This window comes from Thamnophis sirtalis, unplaced genomic scaffold (genome assembly GCF_051295495.1).
Source record: "Thamnophis sirtalis isolate CommonGarterSnake01/CBP01778 unplaced genomic scaffold, rThaSir2_p1.2 scaffold_4, whole genome shotgun sequence".
NCBI classification, from domain to species: Eukaryota; Metazoa; Chordata; class Lepidosauria; order Squamata; family Natricidae; genus Thamnophis; species Thamnophis sirtalis.
Window position 1 is genome coordinate 50,292,386 of NW_028261384.1, and position 21,345 is coordinate 50,313,730.

General features: G+C 38.6%; 1 protein-coding gene across 2 annotated transcripts in view; it reads left to right on the forward strand.

The window, feature by feature from the left end:
- The window catches only part of RBMS3 (RNA binding motif single stranded interacting protein 3), a 463,288-nt gene extending 444,377 nt beyond the window's left edge, over positions 1-18,911 (forward strand). The window contains exons 12-14 of one of the 2 annotated variants that reach the window (XM_087712894.1): positions 3,658-3,738; positions 16,300-16,424; positions 18,574-18,911. In XM_087712894.1, the coding sequence (XP_087569020.1) occupies positions 3,658-3,738; positions 16,300-16,424; positions 18,574-18,580 (213 nt within the window). In that variant the 3' untranslated portion in view covers positions 18,581-18,911. Of the gene's footprint in view, positions 1-3,657; positions 3,739-16,299; positions 16,429-18,573 lie in introns of those variants that run through there. The other variant, XM_087712895.1, reaches the window with a different exon arrangement.
- The last annotated feature ends 2,434 nt before the right edge of the window (positions 18,912-21,345 follow it).

Genomic DNA, 21,345 nt, shown 5'->3' on the forward strand with positions numbered 1-21,345 from the left:
TCACAAACACTCGGCTATTGCAGGCAAAACATTGGCACATATCGGGCACAAACAGGAATCCTTGCAAAGAGAGACTTGCTAGAAACTATACAAACCAAATTCCTGGGAGCCATCTTAGCTGCACCCAATGGAACTCCAAATGCCCAGTTAAGAATTGAGACAGGCATGCCTCAAATTCAGGTAAGAGCCTGGAAGATGATGATCATTCATTGGCTTAAAATGCATTTCTTTCCAGAGGAACTGTCCCCACTAGTGTTGACTGACAACTTCCCCTCCCCCCTGGAAACAGGCAATTGATCACAAGCTGGGCTCTTAAGGGCTCCCACCGGTATTCTTAATGTCCCTAGGCTTTGATCAAGCAAAGCAAATAGTAATCAATAGAATGAAGGACATGGAGTTCCAAGAAGAACTAAATAGATTGCCTGTCCACAGTAGGGACAGAATCAAACAGGATGTGTGGGAATCGGCAAGATATGTAAATGACCTGATCTCCCCCAAACAAAGAATTGCTTTCTTCAGAGCCAGATTTAACATTCTTCCTTCAGCACTCCTCCAGGACAGGTATAAGAGAACACCAATAGCAGAAAGGGTTTGTATATGTGGTAAAGGAGAAGTGGAAGATAATTCACATGTTCTATTACACTGCGAGCTATACAAAGCTTGTAGATCTGCACATATTCTCCCCTTATTAGAGAGATTGCCAGGGAGGGCAGATAATTTTTATCTAGGCTTTCTCCTCCAGGACACTAAACTGGTTACCATGTATGCAGTGGCAAAGTTCTGTGCTGCTGCAATGTCCATAAGAAAAAAATCGGCTACAGAAGTATAATTGTCATCTTGTACCAATTATCTGGACATATCTCTAACAATCTTTGGACCATTGTATTTACTCCTATACTTAACAGTATTGCACCCAGGTAAACCAGGGAGTGGCCCAAACAATCTGAGAACATGTATGTTATTTTCCATATTTAACATCAATACCTTTTAATTATATCTTAATGTCAGTATTTTTTAACATAGTGTAAAAACTAATGTGTATTGCTGGTCTTTGACCGTAATAAATATTTACCTACTTACTTACACATTATCGCACACATTTAGAGAACACTTAGATCTTCAGTGCATCAGGTAAAAGATATTAAGAGGTATTGTCCTGACAGCTATGAGCATTTTGTCAGTGAATAAAGCAAAAATGAAATTGTAGCAAAACAAAGCTTTGTTGGGATCTGACAACTTAATGCCAACAGGACATTGAAGGATTTGAGTAATTTCTTGCCTCCAGCAAAATTCTTCTATAAGCAACACACAGGAAAAGAGTAATGCTGTAAAGGTGTCAAAAAAATCCCCACTTCTAATTAAGGACATTTCAATAGGTCTTGAGGGCAAGAATTTTCAGCAGGCTACAGTATCTAGAAACTAAAAACAATTAATGCGTAAAAAATATTCAAGTGAACAATCTAAGGTTTAGGGAGGAAGTAACTCTGGAACATCTGTTTCCTTTATTCTTTTATGTATTAAGCTCTTTCTCTCTCTCTGGGTAATTAGATATGTAGCTATTCTCATTTTTAAAAAGTTTCCAGATAGAATAGATGCTGCTGCAATGATGTGCATATACTGTACATAGTTCAGTTCAAGAGGTGGCAGATTTTTAGACTGGATCATAATTATGCAGACTGCATGTAGAAATTGCAGGATGAAATGGCAGAAGAAATACCTAAATTAACGCTAGAGGAAAACAAAGAGTGAATCCAACTGGAGAAAAGTGAAAGCTTTATTGGAACTTATCTTGGGGCAATGATTATCAACCAGGGCAACCCAGTCCCTCCTGAGCCAATATATTATCTACAGGATAATTGTAAGAACTACGGTATTCTTAACAACTGATGAATTAAACCACTCAGTTTACTCAGAGTTGGACTCGATGGACAACACACTGAAGATGATTGGGGCACAGTCTTGTAATGACATCAAGGAGGAGTTTGAGTCTGCTATATATTTAGACCATAATCCTATTGTGTTGAGCATGATATTTTTAAAGTCCTGAATGTGTAATCTTTGGAAGATTGGGCAAACACATTTCAGTTTTTTTCTTGCATTCTACAAAAGTGAAAATATGTAGAAATTAAGCCATCATTTTTTTTATTAATGCTTTAATGTTTTAGATTTTTTTCTGTTCCTGTGTTCTGCCATGCATATTTGTTCATTACGGTAGATTTATTTTGTACAGCTCAAGGCTGCATACATAAATCCTACTTCTCTTCTTTTTCCCTATGGGGCAGGGCTGAGAGAGTTTGACTTCCCAAAGTCGCCTGGCCAACTTCTATTCTAAGTAAGGCATTTACAGCCAGTTTTTAGTCTAGCACTTTAACCATTATACCACACTAATGTTGGTGTCCCAGAAGAGAGACTCATTAATACCAGTGGATCCTTCTTTCTAAATCAAACAGTAAACACGTTAGAGAAGCTATTTAGATTTTAGAAAATAACATTCATTTTTTATATTTTAGTCCTGATTAAAGTCTTTCCCTACTGCTTCAAATCTTCCATATTTTCTTTAAAAATGCAATAATTAACATTATTTGCAGCAAATCCAGATTTAGCCCTAGGTTTAAAAGAATGATAAAAAATTATACTACTGATAAAATATATCAGTAGACTCTGCTATTTATAGTTGGTTTGAGCCAAGCAATTCAAAGCAATTCCAGCATTAATGATTTTTAGTTGGGGAGAAAGCATCCAATGAGTCATTTTCTATTAAATCAATGGAACTTTAAAAATCCCATTATTTATTGCATGAAGTAACTCATACGTTTAAGTACTGTACAGTGTAAAAACAGTTCTGCTGCATGGTATTTCAGTTATATAAAATGTTTACTGCTGGTTAACAATATTGCTTGAAGTTTATTTAACCATGATAAAGGCATTGCATGCTATACTTTTAAAGAATTATTGTATTTACAACTACCACCTCCCCTGCTCTCATTCAAAAGATTTGGAATCATAATACTGTATATTATGATTCAATTCAATCCTGTATATAATTGGATACAGTATAGAGACTGTTTCAGTGTAGTCTGGCAAAACTGACTTTCTTTTTCTTCCTTTATGATATAGCTGAAATAAATAAATAAAAATATTTGGCCTGAATCAGGATGTAATATTCAAAGCATATAAAGAAGTAGTTCCATATTACTCTATATTGATGAGATCTCATTTCATGTCCTGGGATTAACTTTGGGCATCACACTTCAAGAAGGACTCATACAATGGCATAAAGAAAAATTGGAGAAAGTGCAAATGTTCAGCCTTGAGAGAGTATTGTTCAAATATTTGAAAGGATATCATACAGGAGGACATAGTCTGTTCTTCATTTTTCCAGTGTCCCTGACACAAAATAATGCACTTAAATAAGAAGTCAGAATCTGGTTGAATGTTAGAAAAACATTCTAACAGCAAGAGCAATTTGACACAGAATCAGTTACCTAAGAGATGGATGGTTTCTGTGCGTTACATATGTTCAGGTAGAAACTAGATAGATGTCAGTCAGAATATTTTAACTGCACTGACCAAGGCGATTGTACTCAATGACCTATCCTCCTCTCCAATTTTAGGATACTCCAGTTATACAATAATGATCATTTCTTCTTCTTCCAGTATATGACGACTGCTGCACCTATGCAAGGGACCTATATTCCCCAGTATACTCCTGTGCCTCCAACAGCTGTCCCTCTTGAAGTAAGTCTACCTTGTATATTTTTATGCAGGTAAAGTCTACATTGTTTTAGTTTACTTAAAAAAAAATCTTGTTAAAGAAATATAAAGAAATGGGTGTCAAACATTTGGTGTTTGTTTGCATTCAAGACAAGATGGAATATTCTATGCAGAGCTTCTTGCTCATAGGTAGCCCAAATGCTACCTTTTAGACTACAAACACTAAGGATAAAAGACTTCAAAGAATATTTTGACTCCATCTTACCACAATGATAAGACCCACTAGCAACTGCTAAAGCTAATAGCTACCACAAAACAGGACTTGGAAAAAAGAAAAACTTCCCTCTTCAATATGCAGACCTGGAAGATGGCCCACTGACTGTGCTTTTTCAACCCCAATAAAGAATTTGTTCCCTCCCTCCTTGTAAACCAGAGGTGTCAAACTCAAGGCCCATGGGCTACTTGGACCAGACCCATGGGCCTGACCTGGAGACAATGAAGGGCCAGTATATGGTGCCTCTGCCAGCAAAAATGGAGCTCTGAAGGGCTGCATGTGGTCCTCCCAACCTCCGTTTTCACCGGCAGAGGGTTGCAGGAGTCCGTAGCAGATGGAAACAGAGCTCAGGAAGACCACACACATTTTTTCTGGCAGTGCTTGGGCATCACAGGCTCCCCCTCAAGCTGGCTAGACTGCCATGCCCCCCCCCCCCCGAAGTCAAACACAACCATGATGTGGCTCTCAATGAAATCGAGTTTGACACCCCTGTTGTAAGCCAAGTCTACTGATTAAAGTTCCAGTAAGTTCCTGCCCTTGGTCATACAGATCACAAACTTCGCAAAGAACTATCATCCGTGTTCTTGTGCTCTTCACCTTGATAAAGCCTTCTAGGCAATTACTAGAGAGGAGAAATAAAAAGCCAAGTTCATTTTTAAAGCTGTATATGTATGTTTGGGTTCATCACAACTTTACTTCAGGCTACTTTTCACCCAAAAATATATTACATACATAGATATATATGATACAGGATGGGTTTGATAATTGGGTAATGAGCTTTGTCTTCTCTTCCATAAAGTAGATTCACTTGCCACTTTTAATAGTTAAGAAAGCTTTTGTTCTTTAAGTAAAATTTCAATATTAGGTACTACAAAAACTTTGCATTATTGCCTATGCCTCCAAGATCACCTTTTCTCAACATAGAAGTATAGCAATATAGCATTACTACCTGCCCTTTCTTGTTATTGACATTAATTGAAATATCTTATTTGAACTTTGTAAGTTATCTAAAAGCTTGATGAACTGGGATATAATTATTTTGTGGTTCTCATAAACAGAAAAATCAATCTGTAATAAAATAGATTTAGGTTTTTAATTCTGCTTATAAAATGCAGTTTCTAATGTATGTTTTTAACAACACTCATCTTACTGCTATTACTGGAACACAAAGAGTTAAATAAAAATAAAATGTATCCAGTCCTTTTGGAGCTGATCATGAAGCCCTCCTGTGAAAGATTTCCCTGGCAAAAAAGACAGGTCTTGATGATAGGAGAGTCCAGGGGAACAGAACTAGCCATTCAATCAGGGAAGGAATGCTATCTCTCTGGAGCAAAAATCAAAGATGTGGCTGAAAGGTTTACCAAAATAATCAAGCCCACATATTATTACCTCTTACTTCTGCTTTCTGTAGGGACGAAAGACACGACAATGAACTAAAAAATAATATCTAGAAATTATGAGCAGCTAGGCAATAAAGTTTAGGAGTTAGGAGCATGAGTAGTGTTTTCATCCATACTTCCAATGAAAGATCAACATCCAATGAAGGAATAAAAAATAAAGAAAAATGAATCACTGGGTTACTTGGCAGTTGGTGCTGCCAAGAGAATTTGGATTTCTAGACCATGATTTGCATTACCTACATGAAGAATTTCTGACAAGGGATGGCTGCACTGTACAAGAACTGGGAAAAATGTATTCAGAAAATGATGGACTCAACTAATAAAAAGGAAGAGCTTTAAACTAAAATTGAGGGGGGTGGGTGACCAACCTTAAGACCTTTAGGACCTAATCCCAAGCTTTAACCTAGGTGGGTTGTGCATGCATGTGCAATGGGCAGGAACTGCAGGGGGTGTCACATGCACATTGCATTATGGGTATGGGCATGTGCTATTGCTCACACGTGCTTTTGGCACACAATGACAAAAAGATTAGCCATTGCTGCTATAGACCAATCAGCGTCACATCAATAGCTGGGAAGATCCTAGGAAAGATAGTCAAGCAACAGATCTATGAACACCTAGAAGTAAGCAAAATTATAACCAGAAGTGAACACAAGATTGTCAAAACCGATCATGCCAAACAAATCTTATTTTGTTCTTGACCAAGTGGGTAAAATTAATGGACCAGCAAAATGCCATGGACGTTGTACATTTGACAAAGTAGACCACAACCTTCTTCTTGGGTAAGCTAAAAAATCGTGGGATAGGCAACATCAACACCAGATGGATTTGCAACTGCTGACAAATCACATTGTATGTGAAGTCCTTAATGGAGCTATATCTACATGGAGGAAATAAACAAGATTCCACTTTATGCCAGTACCTTTCAACATCTTAATAAATGATTCAGATGAGGGAAGGGAAACTCATCAAATTTGCAGATGACACTAAACTGTAACTGGCAGTTACAGCCTATCCCAGAAGATAGGCTTAAGATTCAGATGGATCTCAACATACTTGAACACTGGGCTCTATCTAACAAAATGAAATTCAATGTAGAGAAAAATAAGCTTTTTACACATAGGCAAGAAAAACCAAATGTACAGAAGAAGTCACAGATTTTAGTTTAGAAGCGGTGGGAGGAGCCAGGCTGAAAGCCAAACTACAGAATTTCCAGGTGGCTCTTAAAAAGTTTCAGGGAGCTAAAGATGACAACTAAGTTCTTAACTTGGAACATTAATGGCTTAAATTCACCACAGAAAAGGAAGAAAATAAATCATTATTTGAAACAATTTAAGAATGACATAATTTGCCTGCAAGAGACACATATTAGATTAACTGACCAGAAATATTTGATCAATGCAAGACTTGGACAACACTTTGTAGCCTCCGCCCCGGAGAAGAAAAATGGTTTAGTTATATACCTAAGAAAGGACATGAAAGCTGAATTAATTGAAACAGATTCCAAAGGAAGATATATTGCAATAGAACTGGTATTAGAAGGGAAAAAGATGCTCTTAATGGGAATATATGCTCCCAATCAACAACAAATTTTACAAAATGCTCCATACTAAGTTAATACAATGGGACTATAGATCCTGCATATTAATGGGTGATTGGAACAGAGTTCTGGATACCAAGAAAGACAAGAAGGGTCTCCTGCAAAACATCCAAACGCGAGAGAAATTACCTAAGTCTTTTTTTGATATGATGGATGATATGGAGCTAAGAGATATCTGACGAGAAAGAAATGCAAGAGAACAGGACTTTACATTCTTTTCTGATACATCAATCTTTTTCCAGGATTGACTTCATATTAAGAACAAATGATTTGGTTTCTGGGGTAAAGAAGATGAAGATATGTTCCAGAGCCTTAACAGATCATAACCCGGTTTGGATGGAGTTGGAATTTGGGAAGGAATCTAGAAGGTCTTGGAGATTAAATGAAAATTTATTTAGATATGAGAAAAATGTTAATGAATGTAAAAAACTGTTGAGAGAATATTTTGTCTTTAATATGAATAAGGGCACATCTATGGAAATGATTTGGGATGCAAGTAAAGCGTACATGCGATGAGTCCTAATAAATTTAAATAGGTTACATAGATGTAAACAGGTGGAAAAAAGAAATGAACTAGAGGAAGAGATTAGGAAGAGAGAACAGGAGTTAATATTAAACCCAGGAGATAAGAGGATTAAAGAAGCAATTACCCTATTACAAGCGCAATTTAATATGCTGATGTCAGATCAGGTGGCTACTAATTTGTTATATGCAAAACATAATACTTTCTGTAATGCAAATAAACCTGGCAAATCGTTAGTATATTTGACCAGGAAGAAACAAAAATCTCGCAATATACCGAAAATATATTATAAAGGAAAGGAAGTTTATTAACAGGATATGATCCAAAAGGCCTTCCTTGAATTTCTTACAGGATTGTACATGGGTGACAAAATACAAGGTTTAGATATAGATAGATACTTGGACAAAGAAAAAATACCTATAGTTAAGGAGGAGCAGAGGGAAAGATTGAATCAATCAATAACCTCGGGGGAAATCCTCCAGGTAACAGTTAAAGGCTGGGAAAGCATGGTTTGACAGCGGCTTATTACAAAAATTTACAATTAGAAATAGTAGAACCCCTTAAGGAATTATTTAATAAAATCTAAGTGGAAGGGAAGGTACCTCCATCTTGGAAGACAGCTTTCATATCCCTGATATCTAAAGAAGATCAAGATCTTAGTCAACCAAAAAATTATAGAAACTATAATTATAGAAATTATTATTATACATTATATAATAATAATTTCTATAATTCTATATTACTATATTATAGAAATCTATATAAAACTTAATATAGATTATAAAATTTTTACTAAAATATTAGCGAATAGGTTAATGTTGGTTATTCAGCAACTGATTCATAATGATCAAACCGGTTTTATACAAGGGAGACAAATGAGAAGTAATGTAAGACAAATTGTTAATATATTGGAATATTTGGGAAAGAATTACCAAATCCCCGTAGCACTTATATTTTTAGATGCTGAGGAAGCCTTTGATCGAGTGAATTGGCAATTTTTAATGAAAACAATGCAAAAGATGCAAATAGGAGAGTATTTTCTACAATCAATCAAAGCAATATATCAGGAACAAACAGCACAAATTATAGTCAGTGGAAGTTTAACAGAACCATTTAAAATCAAGAAAGGTACCATACAGGGTTGCCTCCTATCGCCATTATTGTTTATTATAACCCTGGAATTATTGTTGAATAAAATACGGGGGTCAGATGATTTACATGGAATCAAGATTGGGCACCAAGAATATAGACTATGTGCATTTGCGGACGACTTGGTTATAACATTAATCCAACCAGAGAAATCTATCAAGGTTTTAATGAATATGATTAATCAATATGGCCAAGTATCTGGATTTAAAATAAACCTAGGAAAAACAAAGATGCTAGTTAAAAATATGAACACTAATCAAAGGGAAGACTTAGAAAAAATGACAGGATGTGAGATAGTTAAAAAGGTTAAATATCTAGGAGTTTACATTTACATCTCAATCTCAAACGGGAAACTATATAAGTATAATTATGAGCTACTATGGCATAGTATACAGGCAGAGATGAAAAATTGGGAAAAATTACAATTATCTTTGTTGGGAAGAATAGCAGCAGTGAAAATGAATGTCTTGCCTAAGTTCCTATTTCTTTTTCAAATGATACCAATACTTAAAAAAAGATGCAAATTTGCTTGAATGGCAGACGGGTATTAACAAATTTGTTTGGGCAGGGAAGAAGCCGAGCATAAAACTTAAAATAATGCAAGATGTACATGAGAGAGAAGGTTTGAAATTGCCTAATTTGAAATTATTTCTTTATTTATTTATTAGTAAAATTTATATGCCGCCCAATCCCGAAGGACTCCAGGCGGCTTACAAAAAAGAAGAAGAGGAAGAAAAAAATAAGAAAGGACAGATTTAAAATCACAACACGTGCATTCATTCTAATCGGGGCTGGACCTCAACAATGAGGTCAACAGCCCCAGGCCTGCGGAATAGCCAGGTTTTAACAGTTTTCCTGAAGGCCATGAGAGTGGGTAAGGTCCGGATCTCTGCAGGTAGCTCATTCCAAAGGGTCGGAGCAGCTACAGAGAAGGCTCTCCTCTGGGAGCCCGCCAGCCGACATTGTCTGGCTGAGGACATCCGAAGGAGGCCTAATCTGTGGGATCTTACCGGCCGCTGGGAGGTATGTGGCAGTAGGCGGTCTCGCAGGTACGTTGGCCCTAAGCTATGTAGGGCTTTAAAGGTAATAACCAACACCTTGAATTGCGTCCAGAGAACAATTGGTAGCCAGTGCAGCTCATGGAGGACAGGTGTAACATGGGTGTACCGCAGTACACCCAATATCGCTTGCGCGGCTGCATTCTGGACTAGCTGCAGTCTCCGAACGCTTTTCAAGGGTAGCCCCATGTAGAGCACGTTGCAATAATCCAGGCTTGATGTGACAAGGGCGTGAGTAACTGTTTGATAGGGCCGCAATTGGTGCACCAGGCAAACCTGGGCAAAGGCCCCCCTGGTCACAGCGGACAAATGGTGTTCTAGTGTCAGCTGCGAATCCAGGAGGACCCCCAAATTGCAGGCCCTCTCCGAGGGGTGTAAATTTTCACCCCCCAGGATTAAGGATGGACTATCTGGGCTGTCCTTTGGGGGCAGCATCCAAAGCCACTCAGTCTTATCGGGATTGAGCGCAAGTTTGTTCACCCCCATCCAGATCCTGACAGCTTCCAGGCATCGGCACATCATGTCCGCCGCTACACTGAGCTGGCACGGGGCAGAGAGATACAGTTGTGTATCATCTGCATATTGATGATACTTTACCCCGTGCTGTCGTATGATCTCACCCAGCGGCTTCATGTAGATGTTAAATAGGAAGGGGGACACAAGACCGAGCCCTGTGGCACACCACATTTGAGTGGCCTAGGGGGTCGACCTTTGCCCCCCGACCAACACGGACTGCAACTTGTCAGAGAGGTAAGAGGAGAACCACCGTAAAATGGTGCCTCTTACTCCCACTTCCGCCAGCTGTCGTGGAAGGATACCATGGTCGATGGTATCGAAGGCCGCTGAGAGGTCAAGAAGCACCAGGATAGAGGAATGTTCTCTATCCCTAGCCCGCCAGAGATCATCAGTCAGTGCGACCAAAACAGTTTCTGTGCTGTACCCAGGCCTGAAACCAGACTGAAAGGAGTCTAGATAATCCGCTTCATTCAAGGTCTGTCGAAGTTGAAGCGCCACCACCTTCTCAACAACCTTCCCCAGAAAAGGAAGGTTGGAGACAGGACGATAGTTTTTCAGGATAGCTGGGTCCAGAGAAGGCTTCTTCAGGAGGGGTCTTACCACTGCTTCCTTTAATGGTCACGGGAAAGACCCCTCCTGCAAAGATGCGTTCGTAATCGTCTGGAGCCAGCCTCGTGTCACCTCTCTGTTGGTCGAAACCAGCCAGGAGGGGCACGGGTCCAGTAAACAGGTGGAGGCACTCATCACTCCCATGGCCTTGTCCACTTCCTCAGGGGTGACAAATTTGAACTCATCCCAGCAAATGCAATTGAGACTCACCCTCGGCATCTCAGCTGGTACTGCCCAAGTGGAGTCCAGGTCTGTCCGAATCTGAGTGATTTTATCCGACAGAAACTGAACAAACTCCTCAGCTCTTCCCTGCAGGGGTTCCCCCACCTCCTCACCTTTCAGGAGGGAGCAGGTCACCCTAAACAGGGTGGCTGGGCGGGATTCCACTGACATAATAAGAGCGGAAAAATGTGTACATTTTGCCGCCCGTATCACCACTAAATAAGTCCTGATAAAGGCTCTTAATAGTGCTTGGTCAGATTCAGAGTTACTAGCCCTCCAGCGTCGCTCTAGGTGTCTCTTTTGGCACTTCATCTCCCAGAGTTCCTCAGTAAACCAAGGTGCCCTCCTGGATCCACTGCCGCAGAGAGGCCTCAAAGGCGCAATCTGATCCAGCACCTCAACCGCCGCAACATTCCAGGCAGCAACCAAGGACTCAGTCGGATTGTGGACAAGGGAGTCAGGTATCCCTCCAAGCTCCCTCTGAAATCCCTCTGGGTCCATCAGGCGCCTGGGGCGGAACCACTTAATCGGCTCCACCTCCCTGCAATGGGGGAGTAGCATCCTGAAGTCAAGCCTCAGCAAGGAGTGATCTGACCATGACAAGGGCGAGGTCTCTATTCCCCTTAACTCAAGATCACGTCTTCACTGCCCCGAGAGAAATACAAGGTCGAGTGTGTGTCCTGCTCTATGAGTTGGACCCTGAACTACTTGGGTCAAGTCCATGGTTGTCATGGAAGCCATGAACTCTGCGCCCCGTCAGAGTGTTCACCAGATTAAAGTCCCCCAGTACCATTAGTCTGGGGAACTCCACTGCCAACCCGGCTACTGACTCTAGCAGCGCAGGCAGGGCTGTTGTGATGCAGCTGGGAGGTAGGCACGTCAAGAACAAGCCCAATTGAACCCCTAGGTCCAACTTCAAAAGGAGAGACTCACACACCACAATCTCTGGGGCAGCGATCCTGCGAGGAGCTAATGACTTTCGGACCATAAGTGCCCCACCCTTCTCTGGTGTCGTGGTTGGTGGAGCACCTGGAACCCATCTGGGCATATTTCTGAGAGGGGAACTCCTCCCTCTTGGCCCAGACAGGTTTCAGTTATACATGCCAGGTCTACCTCCTCGTCTAATATTAAGTCCCAGACGAGGGGAGCTTTGTTCACCACAGACCTGGCATTTAGCAACAACAACCTGAGACCAGGGCCCTGATCTCCTCTGCCACCAGATCCTTGAGTTGAACTTGAGGGGCCGGAACAAGGAATCGCTGTAATGTAGCGAGTCCTTCTTCCCCGGTAATGGCTAGCCCTACAGCCCCCGTCATATCTGCCCCTCCTGGTCGTAACCAAAATGCTCCGGCCCTCCCCCATCCCTGTAGACCCTCGCCCTTCCCCATGGCCCCCATTCTTCCCGGCAGGCCACATGCACCATTCACTCTAGGTGGGTCTGGGCCCCCATCCACTTCTGCTTCTGCACTCAGTGGAAGAGGCTCCAGGTCGCACTCCCGATCCTATCATATACACTGATCAAACATTCTCCTCAGACACACCCGACAATAATCATTAAAATACAATACAGTAATACAACAATTAATTAAATTAAAAAGTGGGTGCATTCTCTCTCACATTCATACATTCATGCACTCAACACACTGGCTAAAAAACACAGTTCTTAAGTCTGCAGACTTAAGGCGGTCAGCGCAAGTCCGAAGCGGCTGGGCCAGTAGTAATTTGGGCGGGAGGGCTTCCTCGGTCTTCTCCCCTGTGGGGCCTGCCCAGGTTGATGACTCCTCGTGGGATTCCGGTTGGTGTGTTAAAGGCCGGGAGAAGCTTCTCCCCAAGTTCTAGAGCTTTGCTCTTGAAGACCTCTTCGCCCGTCAGCTAATACGCAGACAGAAGTTCCCCAAAGTAGCAGGTGTTCACTTCAAATAAGGAATCTTCACCATTCACGTTCAAGTCAAAGCTCTTCTCCACCCAATCTTTGACTTCCTGGGATTCTTCCTGCAACTCCATGACGTACAGGGTATCCAAAGCATCCACCACGGTGGCTCCATTCAAATGATGAAGGAATTTACATTGTGGTAGCACAGAAGTTGCAATAAGCCTTGTTGCTTCATGTTAAACCACAAAATCATCAGCTAAGAGGCTGATTCCAGCGACCACACCAAGCCATGTTTGTTATCCAAAACTCAGAGGTTTCAAAATTATACTATGAAGCAGTAGTTTTATCACTAATCAGTGATTGGATTAACTCAACAGATGATAAAATACTTAATATCGAAGGGCATGATTTGGTATATGGTTGGCATGCTTATCTGCTATATGACAAGAAGGTGGATAAGAACTTTAAAAGTCATATTTTAAGAAATGCTCTATTGCGTGTCTGGAAAAAATATCAACATAAACTAAACGACAAGATACCTATGTGGGCAATTCCCAGACATGCAATAGAGAACATAAGTATAGCACAAAAACAGGATGTAACTACATATAGACAGCTTCTTACTATAGAAAGAGATGTATTACAGCTAAAACCCTTGAATATACTAAAAGAGGAAAAGGTAATCCAAACATGGTTTCAGTATGGACAGTTACAGGCCCCTCAGATCGGACGTGGCGACCCGCTGAATTTAAGCATATTAGTCAGCGGAGGAAAAGAAACTAACCAGGATTCCCTCAGTAACGGCGAGTGAAGAGGGAAGAGCCCAGCACCGAATCCCCGCCCGGCACTGGGGCGTGGGAAATGTAGTGTACAGAAGACCCACTCCCCAGCGGCACTCTGGCGGGGGGCCCAAGTCCTTCTGATTGAGGCACAGCCTGTGGATGGGAGAGCCTGTGGCTTATTGGCTAATACATCTGCCTAATATGTAATAAGCCCAGGTTCAAATCCCAGTATAGAGACCAACTTGATTGTGTACTTAATAACGGCAGCAAGACTGTTGGTGGCACAATACTGGTAGAAGGAAGATTTGCCTACTATTCAAGAATGGACATTAAAAGTAACAAACTTAGCAGAGATGGCTAAAATATCAGCATATCTTAAGGACCACTCAGATGAGAAATATAAACTGGAGTGGAGAAGATGGATTGACTATATTCAAAATAAATACGGAACTAAGAAATTCCAGATAGTTTATGACTGAAAAAGCGAGAACGATATAATCTGTTTAGAGTTAGCCTAACAAAAGAGGAGTTAAAGCTCAAATGAAAGATGATACTAACTTTTTTAAAGTTTATTTTAGAATATGTTTGTTAAAGATTTATACCCTGTATTTGTTCTGGGAAGTCGGGGGGAAAGGTTGGGGAGGTTGGATTCGGGTGGGGAGGGTGGGGGAGGGGAGGTAAATATTTGTAAAAGCTTTTTTAAAATTTTCAAAAAAAATAACAGTTTCAGGAAAAGTAATAAAATGGAGCAAAATTCATTTAATAAATATTTTGCTTAGCAATATACATTTTGGGCTCAATTGTCGTAAATTGAGGGCTACCTGTATTGATTAAACCACAGCCACTCAGCTTTCTATACAGTGGAGCTTTTCTCTATAAATCCTAAAATATTTTGATATCAAAACAGAACCACAGTAGAATGACTTGGTCAACTGAGGGTCTAAATATATAGTTGATGTTGCCGGCATATTGATTACATCTGTCTACATCTTGACTGATAACTTCACTATTAATCTCAACCAGTTCAGAAAAATGGTATCCAAACATTAAAGAGACATTTGTCACTTCTAAATCTGCACTCACAAAAGAGGCATTTCTCAACCTCTAGCTGCCCACAGGAAATCTCAAAAAGAATCTCAGATTACTTATTAAGACAACACTTCAGGCATCTTACTAGAATCTAACAGAATAGTATTTAACTCAGGACATATGTGAATCTTGCAAATATATTACCGCAGAGGAATCTTCCAACTCATTCCTTTCAAGAAGGATTCAAGTAACTCTGAACAGAGTTCCCGGATAGGAAGAAGCAACAAGAGCAGAAATCGTTTACTATTATAATTTGTGTATATTCCTAAATGTGAGACCATAGCTGTTTCAGTTTCATTCATTCATTTTTCTGCCAATAAGCACTAGGCATATTTTTAATTTTTCATCTCTTGAAGCTTTTCAGTGAATCCTGTTACCCAGTGAACTGATGTCCTCCTTCCCCAAGATCCTCCTTCTTAATAGCAAGTTTGCTCTTAGTCTGAGGATGGGACAAAGCTGTCAAATTTGAAAAAGTTTCATGTCTATACTTGTCTGTTAGCTATTACAAGCTTAAATAACTTGATGTCATGGAAAAGGACTTAGTCTAAGTGCCATAAATTTATTGCACTAAGCACAAACACTGAACTTAATTCCCAGTGGGCAAATGGTCATAGATTTGGCATACAGGTAGTCCTTGCCTTACAATAGTTCATTTAGTGACCATTCAAAGTTGCAATGGCACTGAAAAAAGTGACTTATCACCATTTTCAAAGTTACGACCCTGCAGCATCCCCATGATCATGTGATCAAAATTCAGATGCTTGGCAACTATTTCATCTTTATAACTGTTCTTTTGTCCCAAGGTCATGTGATCACCTTTTGCAACCTTCTGACAAACAAAGTCAGAGGTAAGCCAAATTCATTTAACAACCAAGTTACTACAGTGATTCACTTAACAACTGGGCCAAGAAAGATTGTAAAATCAGGCAAAGCTTTTTTAATAAATGTCTCCTTAACAACACAAATTTTGGGTTCAATTGTGGTCATAAGTTGAGGACTACCTGTACTGCCAGTGCAGGGGTTAACTAGAAAACATCTTTACTTTCCTGGTTTTCCATCTTCATTTGTTGTTATTGCTTACTATTGAAGTGTTTCAGTTCTGATTTTATTGAAGGAACAAATAAATTAACTTTCTTTTGATGAGATCCAAATGAGACTGTCTTATTAAATGATAGCAGTCTAGGGTACATCAGGGTTCATTGTAAAGATAAGCTGTTCCAGCAGCTGGTGCAAAGTGGCACCATAGTATTATTTTCTTTAAAACTTTATAACATTGATGTCCTAATAGTAGAGTTGTGACTGTAACCCAGGCAATAAATTTGATTAAATAAACAGTTTAGCAACCCATGACTCCTGGTATATCTGAAATTTGACAAAATAAAAAAAATGGTACAACTACCCTTTAAATAATGAAGTTAGTTAACTGCTGCTATTGTATTTTATAAGTTGCTGATTGTAGTCAAAACTATAAGATGCTCTATGTTCTTCAGGGTGTGGTTGCTGATACCTCTCCACAGACAGTATCTTCGTCACAGGAATCCAGTGGTCAACAGCAACAGATGGCTGTCGAAACATCTAGTGAACATGCATCTGCATATTCATATCAACAGTCAAAGTAAGATGATTTTAATTCCACTAAAATCAGACCTTTTTTTTCTTAAACCCAATTCCAGATTCATTAACAATGTCAATATCCATATAACCATTTTGACACTGATGGCTTGATGTGAAAGATAGGCTAAATATCAATCATTTTCTATTTTATGTTATATAAATAATACGTATTTTTTGCTCTCTGTGTAGATAACACAGATAAACAATTCAAATTTGTCATCAAACAACATAAAAAAGTGTATCGCTGCTATTTCAATTTATATAAAGAATTATATTCCTGTTCACATATTAAGGCCATCTAATTAGATGGGACTTTCTTGAATAACAGTGCAGATTGTGCTAAAGGAACTGATATAGCCTTCTAAGATTGAGTGATAAACACATGATAGAGTTGTTGAACCCTTAATACTTCAGTAATACATGCTTATCACATCAGTGTACATGCTAAATGTAATGACAGAATGGCTTTAGATGTATGAAAAAACATATATACAGTTTTGTTTCTATCATTGGACAGGCAAAAATCTTTAACAAATCCTTTCAAAAACATTTCAAAACCTTTGGGTCAAATGTGTGGCCTGCTTTTCTTTCAAATCAAAATCAGAGGTGTGTTTAATTTTATATCCAATAGAAACCAGCTTCCAAAGTATCCACCTCTTTATATCTATGTGAACCACTGATCTAAGAATGGTCTCTCCTTGGAAAAATATAAAACCAAAACAGTCCTCATGCAAAAACAGGAAGTTTCCTTGGAGGAAGGGAAGTCTGTTACCTCACTGATATGAATAAGGTAAAGTCTCCCTTGATTTGAGCTCCACCCTGGTTACTTCATGAACGTTTCCACATAGTTTTCTTTACAACAGTATAAAAGTGTTTTGCCATTGTCTTCTGGGATATATTTTTTCCAATTTTTAAGTCTAGCTTAAAGCATTGCAGTTTCCCAGTCTTCTCCTATCCATGTACTAGTCAAAGCTTGCTTAGCTTTCTGAGATCAGCTAACATTGACTTGGTACTGCCATTTAATTGGATTCAAAGGAATTGACTGAATTAAAGAAATACTAATGTTTGGAATTCCTAGGCATTTTTTAAAATGTAAGTTGCATCTTACTAGCAGTTCTTTCACAATGCTATAGTATTTTGCAAATAAATATTATAGTATAGCCTTTCGACATCAGGAAATCTATTTTGATCATGACATGGCTGAAGAGCTCCTTCAAATAATCCAGGTAGACTTTAAGACTTAATTTTTTTTTTAGTAGAATTCAGAGCTGTATATATTGCCAAAGCAAAATTTCAGTAGAGTCTCAGTTTAACTTATTTAGAGATACAAGAGGCAGATATATTTGTTGTTCAGGGAATGAACAACTTTTCGGGGGATGGGCATTCATGGGTTCCTAAAAGTTCCTTGTAATTAGCACCTGGCATTTTTAATTTGTCAGGATGTTTTGGAATTATGTTGGCAGCTGACAATGATGTTCATTTATCGTAAATATTATGCTACCCCATGCTGTGCTACATTATTGCAATATTTCAAAGAAATTACTGAAATCAAAAAAATCCATGAGAAAACCACACATATTCTTCATTCAGTGTGACCTTCAAACCAATGTAAAGAAAATTATGAATAATTGAATTTTTGCTTATAATTCATTCTCTCTAGGCCAGGGGTCAGCAAACTGGGCTCTGGAGTCGCATGTGGCTCTTTCCTCCCACTGCTGCAGCTCCGTCACTGGTTGGCACCATAATTTTGAGAGGATCTTCTGGTGGGGGTGTGTGTGGAGAAGCACAGTGCACCAGGAGAAGACTCTATGGCAAGGGGAGGGTTTTTCAGTTGTTTCCACAATTGATAGGGCTTTCGGTTATGACAGGTAGAGGAAAAAGTACGCCGCGCTAGAAGGAGACTCTATGGTGGGGGAACTGAACTTCTGGTCAGCTCCAGAATTGAACAAGGGGCTTCCAGTTAGGACCTTTGTGGCTCTTGGTGTTTTCTTTTCTGTGGGAAATGGGTCCAAATGGCTCTTTGAGTGTTTAAGTTTGCCGACCCCTGCTCTAGGCTAAGGAAATTTAGCTTCAAAAGAATTTTAAAAACAAGAAGATTTTTAAAAGATGCTATTTTTACTTAATGAATGTTTTAATTCATTGTTTTACAGACAATGAACAGACCAGAAAAATGTCAACGAAGCTTGCCTTGAATGAAAAAACTTCATTGAACAAGAAGTTGGCTTTCCGTTTGCACAGGCAGCGACATTTTTTTTTTCATTTTCTACTTTACCCAACAAGAGTGTTTCTGTGTGCTGTGCAAATTGTTTGGTCATATAGTCTGATAGTTTTATTTTTGCTATTTTTTTTTAAATAAAGGGGGAAACATGGCAAAATACTGGGTCAATATTTTATCTGAATGAAGATTTGAAATTCAGCATTTACTTGGAACTGTACATTTATAATTTTTGTTTGTTTGTGTTTGTTTTGCTTTGCTTTGCTTTGATTTGCTTTGTTTTCCCAAAAAGCTAAGAATGGTGATAATAAGAGGGAGAAAGCTGAGATGAAAACCCATGTTCTTCCTCAAGAATCCAGCTAATTCTTTTCCCCTTGTTGAAATCAACTGTTTCTTTTCTTTTGAGTTTGTGCGCATATGTGGTTTTTTTTTTAAAGAAATGTTTAGGTAAGATTTATATTGAAACTTAATTGCCTTAATTTTAAGGATGTTGAAGGCTTTCAAGGCAAGCTGTCAACGGTTTGGTAGAAGAAAAGTACATGGATTCCTATGTATGTACACCTGGATCAACTGGTGCTGAAGTTCAACAGACTGAATTTTTAGGGTTAACAAACAACAACAAAATAAAAACTGCACAGTTTAACAGAAAATGTTAAACAAAAACTATTGATAAAGGAACTGTGACAACTTCAAAAATTGGGGGGGGGGAATCAATGTGAAGACTTTTATGAACTTTCTTAGTGTTGACAGAGAAGAATCTAAAAGGCTAAAGTGTTTTATAATAAAATAATTTGAGAGGGAGGTCAAGTTACATTTTAAAGAATTGGTGGGGAGGGTTCTGATTTTTTTTTAATTTACAAAATGTGATTGTTGGCCAGAGCATTAGAGCTTTTTATCTGCAGTCTTTTTTTATGAGCTTTAAAAAGTTTTTAGTCTGCTTTGCTTATCACATTGCAAACACCTAGCTTAAAAGCATTGGAAGGAAATCTTAGATAGGAGCTTATGGTCAAAAAAGTGCAAAAAAGCAATAGCTAGAAGAAATTGTTGACAATTTCTATAGTATTTCCTAGTTGTGATCAAATGCAGCCTATGGATGGTCTGTTTTATACCAAAGATTAAATGATACCCCACCACAAGAAGATAGAAGCATTTTATTTTATTTTATTCTTATTTCTTTCTTTAAAAAAATCTTTCTTTGACTAATATGGCCGGTCCAGTTGTTATCTTTATCTATTATTTAAACTTTCTTCCACTGGTATTTTAAATTCTATGACCTTGGGATTCTAATCAAAAATCCTGATTAGTTGGTACTTAACAACTTAGCAGACCAGGAGGAAAATTTCAGTTGCCAGTTATGCAAGGTGTCTTTTAACTTTTCTGTGCTTTTTTCTTTTATACTGAAACAGGAGTCTTACTTCCTTATATCATCCATGGGCTTTTTCTTTTTTTCTTTTGCCTCCTCTTTCCCTGTATTGGTTTGCAATCCTGTGAACCATCCATGATCATCATCTGGATGAGGTCACTTAAAAGAGGCCACTGAACATGGTTACTTTTTTTTAAATAGTCCCAACCAAGATAAAAGTTTTAAACGGTTTGTGTTAATTTTTATACAGGCATGAAATTAACAATCACTTTATATTAAATGGATTTTTGTTGTCTTGATATCTGACAATCAGAGATTAGTTAATTAGGTAAAAGACAAGAATGATTATGTTGAATCAGTGCAAGTTATTTTTTAAAGATAAAAGAATATATGGAATCTAGGTATATATGAAGGAAATGGAATATGAAAATTCAATTTCCCATTCATAGTGGTTGAAGAGGGACTGTATTTTTCCAACAGTCTATGGAGAAAACATTTTAAAATGAACTTTCCAACCATTTCCAATTACTTATTCTTTGCTAGATATGGCACAGTCCAGGGATCATCTCTTTTAGACAGCACTATTCAGACAATGAGGAATTAAGGGTATATATTTCTGTCCCCAAATTAGAACTGGTATTTATGAATGGGGTAAAGAAGTACAACGTATCTTTTTTGAGAAGATGAAGCATTTAAAATGATGCTTCTTAAGGAAAAAATAGACTTAAGTGTAGTGACTGTGGTGTATTAAAAAAAACAGGGTAATCATATTGAAAAATGAAAGCAAAATGTTGTAAAAATAAAAATAAAACATGTTTTGGGGGCAGGGAAGGGTAATCAAAGAGATTCAACTTACCAAGTTTTAATATCAAGGACATACACAACTAAACATGACTCCTACATGAGCCTTGTGAAATAACAACGTTTTGGCAGGAGCATTATTGTGCACAGAATCCATGGTTACCTTTAAATGACGTTTTTTAAAAAATTGAGTATTTTTTTAAGAATGCTAAAAACAGTTGTTTATTTTTAATGTAATATTTCGTGCTTGGTGGGGTTGGGTGTTGGATAACCCCCCCCCCTCAAATAACTGCTAAATGCAAACATTAAAAAGCAAAATAAGAAGAAGAAAGGAAAACAGGCTGTCACCTGGCTGGCATAATGAAAAGAACCTGGTTATTTGAAATTCATGTAGTTTTCAGTAACCTCATAGATAATTAAAAGGACCACACAAAGAAAGGATGATAATGTATTAATAAGGACCTCTAGCTTCCTTTTTCCACACGCTTTGCCAATGCTGTTACTTTTTAGAACATCCCTTGATTCCCCCCCCCCCTTGTTTTC